Source organism: Balaenoptera musculus, chromosome X, assembly GCF_009873245.2.
Source record: "Balaenoptera musculus isolate JJ_BM4_2016_0621 chromosome X, mBalMus1.pri.v3, whole genome shotgun sequence".
NCBI classification, from domain to species: domain Eukaryota; kingdom Metazoa; phylum Chordata; class Mammalia; order Artiodactyla; family Balaenopteridae; genus Balaenoptera; species Balaenoptera musculus.
In genome coordinates, this window is record NC_045806.1 from 120693184 (window position 1) to 120697468 (window position 4285).

General features: G+C 55.6%; 1 protein-coding gene across 1 annotated transcript; it reads right to left on the bottom strand.

Moving 5' to 3' along the window:
• Window positions 1–363: 363 nt before the first annotated feature.
• LOC118888206 (putative MAGE domain-containing protein MAGEA13P) lies at window positions 364–3363 on the bottom strand. The gene has a single exon (XM_036839172.1). It carries the CDS (start codon window positions 1952–1954, stop codon window positions 893–895), a length of 1062 nt encoding a protein of 353 aa, XP_036695067.1. The 5' UTR covers window positions 1955–3363; the 3' UTR covers window positions 364–892.
• Window positions 3364–4285: the final 922 nt, after the last annotated feature.

The window sequence follows — 4285 nt, forward strand, 5'->3', positions numbered from 1 at the left end:
CTTTATCCAGGATCCAAAAGGAACTGCTAAGAGCAGTTCCATGGCAGACATTTCTCTCAACTGTGAGACACAGCTTTTGAGAGTTAGGCCCCTGCCACCACCCAGCAAAGACTCAAGCAGCCTTGGCTCAGGGCATTTACACTTGACTGCTCTCCCCTGGAGCCCCACCTCCTCACGCCTTCTTTTACCTTGTTGGCTCCTAGAGGACATTTTGCCATCTTCCTGACCTGATTGCTGCACCTAGACCCTGCCAGTCTCTGGGAGGGGTGTGTCTTGCTTAGCCTAGGATCCCCACCTCTAACATACGGCTTTCCAAAGAGCAGATACTCAATTAATGTTTGGCGAAGAAATGAACCAGCGAGAAAGATTTAAGATTTACTTTCTCTCACATTCTTGAATAAGCCAAGCATATCCAGGTACATATCATTTAATTTTACATAACAACAGACTAAAAGAGATAAGTGAACCCAAGAATTAGCCATCCTTCACATTTTTTCATCTATTCCTAGAACTCCTCAATTTTACTGTTGGGCTCTTTCAGGTTTCCAAGGAAATTCCTATTCTAACGCCATGTTATTTTGTTTCAAATCACAAGAAAAGATGGGGGGTTTCTCAATGTGTTTTGCAAAATTGTAAAACTCTTATTCTTAAATATGATAAACAGCTATAAATGTGTGACCACTGTCATTCATAAACTTAGATTCGGGAGCTAATTAAACAATATTTGAAAAAAAGCCAAAGTAAAAAAAAAAAGATAAATCTCGAAATCAACCATATACAACAGGAACACAAAGATGCTGTACACTGTTCCTTCCAGATCCACTCTGGCCCTCCACTACGTAGAACATTGGCTGTTGTCTTCAAACGAAGACTGAAGAATCTGCTTCGGACTTTACTCAGGGCAGGAGAGGCTGCTGGGCATGACACTGGAACTTTCACTGGCTGTGGCACTAGTATCATCCCCGGTGGCAGCTCTGGCCTGGGCTCTCTCATCTCTCAAAGCTTCCTCATACCATGATGGGAAGGAAGTGGGGTCAGACCCACTGATCTCGGCAAAAAACTCCAGGACTTTCATCTTGCTGGTTTCAGCATAGGCCCTTGGACCCCACAGGAATTCATAGTGCGGAGGATCACTGTCAGACACCTGCCGGTACTCTAGATATTGTTCCTTCACCAAATCTTTGGTGATGAGTTTCCTGGGCTCCCCGTAGATGAAATCCTCCTGCCCAGCATATACCCCCATCATATTCAGCACTTCCCAGATTTTCTCCTCAGGGGCACGGTTGTCCTCCATGAAGATCATACCCAGGATAAGTATCAGGAGGCCGGTCTTGGGCATGCCCTGGTCATCATTCAGCATCCCATCGTAGGTGAGGTCAAGTGTTTTGACGAGCACATAGGAGTGGCTGGTGGGGTCCACTCCCTTCACTTCAATGCCAGAGACAACCTCCATGCACCCACAGACTTTGCTGAAGATCACAGGGAAGTGGTCCTTGTGTTCTTTGATGACATTTGTTAGCATTTCTGCCTTTGTGGTGGGTTCCTTTGTTACATATTTGACACACAGGAACTGCACCAGTTCAGCCACCTTCTTGTTTAGCTCATCACTGAGCAAGGACTCAGGATCTGGTGGAGCCTGGGAGGTGATGGGCCCCTCCTCTTCTTGGCTTCTGGAATTCTCATCAGATTGACTCGATGGAGTGGCTGTGGTGGCAGTGGGTGAGAAGCAGGCTCTCTGAGAACTCTGGAGAGGACTCAGTGCCCCAGTGGCAGGCACCTCCTCTGGAGTGCCCAGGATCAAAGGAGTGAGGGAGGAGGAGGGAGAGGAGGGGAAGGAGGAGGACTCTTCCTTCTCAGCCATGGGAGCCTGCACACCTTCTAGGCCCTGTGCCTCTCTGGGGGTCTGAAGGTCTCCCTCAAGCTTGCAGTGCTCACTCTTCTGACCCAGAGACATGATGACTTGTGATGGAGGTAGCCAACAGGAGGGTGGGGCACTGGGGGAGAGTGGGAGGGTGTCAGTGGCCTCAGCTGAGAAACTCTCCCAGGGCGGCTCTGATAACGGTGACTTACAGGGCTCCTCTTTAGGGGTGCTCCCAGGCGCCACAGGGCTCCTGTTGTCCTGGCTGGCCTGAGAACTGAAAGAGGAAGTGAGGTAGTTCCTCAGGGTGCAGCCCGAGGATTCCAGGGCTGAGAGCAGGCTGGGTAGAGTCAGGCACTGTGGATTCTCTCTGTTCTGGGGTGGGCGGGGCCTTGGTAGACATTCAGGGTGTGCACCTCTGCTTTGACTTCTGGTACTGCCTGGGCTGTCTCCCGTATGCTGACCTGAGGACACATGCCTCAGACCAAGGCACTCGCCTCCCGGTTCCTAGAACTCCTAGGAGGAGAACTGAGAGGGCTTCTCAGGATGCAGACTACAGGCACAGTCGTGGGCCCCCCAGCGTTGACAGGGGCAGTGGGGCCAGCCTCTGCGATGTCCCCACTGTTCTCGGGAGGATGGTTCCTCAGTGCTGTTCAGAGTCCGGTCTTTCCCCTGCCAGGGTCTGGGCCCCATCACTCTGCTGACGTCCCCCTGATATCACCCTGAGGAGGAAGAGAGGGGGCACCACATCCGACCCCACTTGCCCAGGGCCTCCCAGGGCTACTAGCAGGGGCTGCGTGGGCTTCCGTGGGGCCCGCCTTTATCTAGGGTAGGAGGACCCATCACGTGATCCATCTTTATTCCTGACAGGGCTGCTCCACACTGCGCCTCAGCTGGCCAGGCTTTGTATCCTCAGGTTGAAGCCTTGTTTGTGTCTCTGCAAGGGACCACGTCTCCCAGCCCCGCGGTGGGAGCCACAGCCTACCACAACTGGCCTCCTCTGCCCTGTGCCTCTCGGGTACGACGGCAGGGACTGGGCCCTTCTGTTTCGGGGTGGGGGTACCCTCCGATCTCTATCAGGGTATTTGGCTTTACGTCTGGCAGGTTCTTAGCTCGCCCTGCCCCGCCCTCACCTGACATCCACTCAGACCTCCCCGAGGCCAAAGTGCCAAGACGCCACTCCCAGCTGCTTCTGCCGGAGTCTCCCAGGGCTGGAGCAGGCGCAGGGCGGGTTTCCGTGGGCCGCCCTCTCTCTCTGCGGTGAGGTCCCCTCAGCCCTCCTCAGTGCAGTCACAGCTACTCCTGACAGCGTTTAGGCCTCCTGCATTCTCCTCCCTCAGCCGCGGCAGGGCGGAGCGTCGGGGAGGTGCCCAGGGCTGAGCACAGCAGCAGGATTTCCGCGGGGCCCGCTCTGCACAGAAAACTGTCCTTAGTCGCCCCTCAAGGCCCTCACCTCGAGGCCTGGAGACACCTGGAACTCCTCCCAACGCTGACCCCAGGCCGCACCCCCATGATGAAGCCTCTCCTCCTTCAGACTCTGAAAGCGAAAGTAGGAAACATCACATCCGGGAACACTTCCTGCGGTTGACGGCACTGGCGGGGCGGGGTGGGGCGGGGCGGGGGGGGGCGGTCCCGGGGGCGGTCCCGGGGGCGGTCCCCTCGGCCCGTCCTTATAGGCCTCGCTTTCGTGCCTGGCGGGATCTGGGCCTTCTCAGCCTGCCGATCTGATGCTCGCGCCTTCAGACCGAGCGTCTCACCTCCTGAGATCCGCCACCCGGAATGGGGAGAGCGGGTTATCCTTCCAGCACTTGCCGGCGTCTCTGCGCCTGACAACACTGGTCGGGGTGAATGTCTAGGGACCCCTCTGGTTCTAAGATGAGGGGCATCTCAGTTCTCCTCAAGGCATTCCTGTTTACTCCTGACGGGGCCCGGGACCCCTTCCTTCTGCTGGTCTGAGGATGTGTCCCTCAGGTCAAGGGCACCATCTCCCTGAGGCCCTGACCCTTAAGTGTGAAGGGGGGTGGGGGTTGTCTGTCAACCATACCTGGGGCCTCAAAGGCAGATGGAAAAGGCAGGTGTCTGTGGGATCACCCTCTGTTTGCAGGGGGAGGTTTCTTCAGGGTCCTCACTCTGGCGACTGGCAGAGTCTGGGACTCGTCCCTTTGCTGGCCTGAGTGCAGTCATAGCAGTTGAAGCCTCATCTTCAGATTCCAAAGGTTGAAGTCGGGAAACACTACATCCAGGGGCTGAAAGCGGGCTCAGACGGGGCTGAGGCCCATCCTGTTCTGTCTGGCAGGTCAGTTCAGTCGTCCCACGGGATCAGCACTTTGACTCCTGGAATTGCCGGAGCCCCCTCCTCCTGAGAGCTTCCCTCAATCAAGGCTGGCACCACGGAGTTCCCAGAGTCGGAAATGAGGGGGGCGGTGC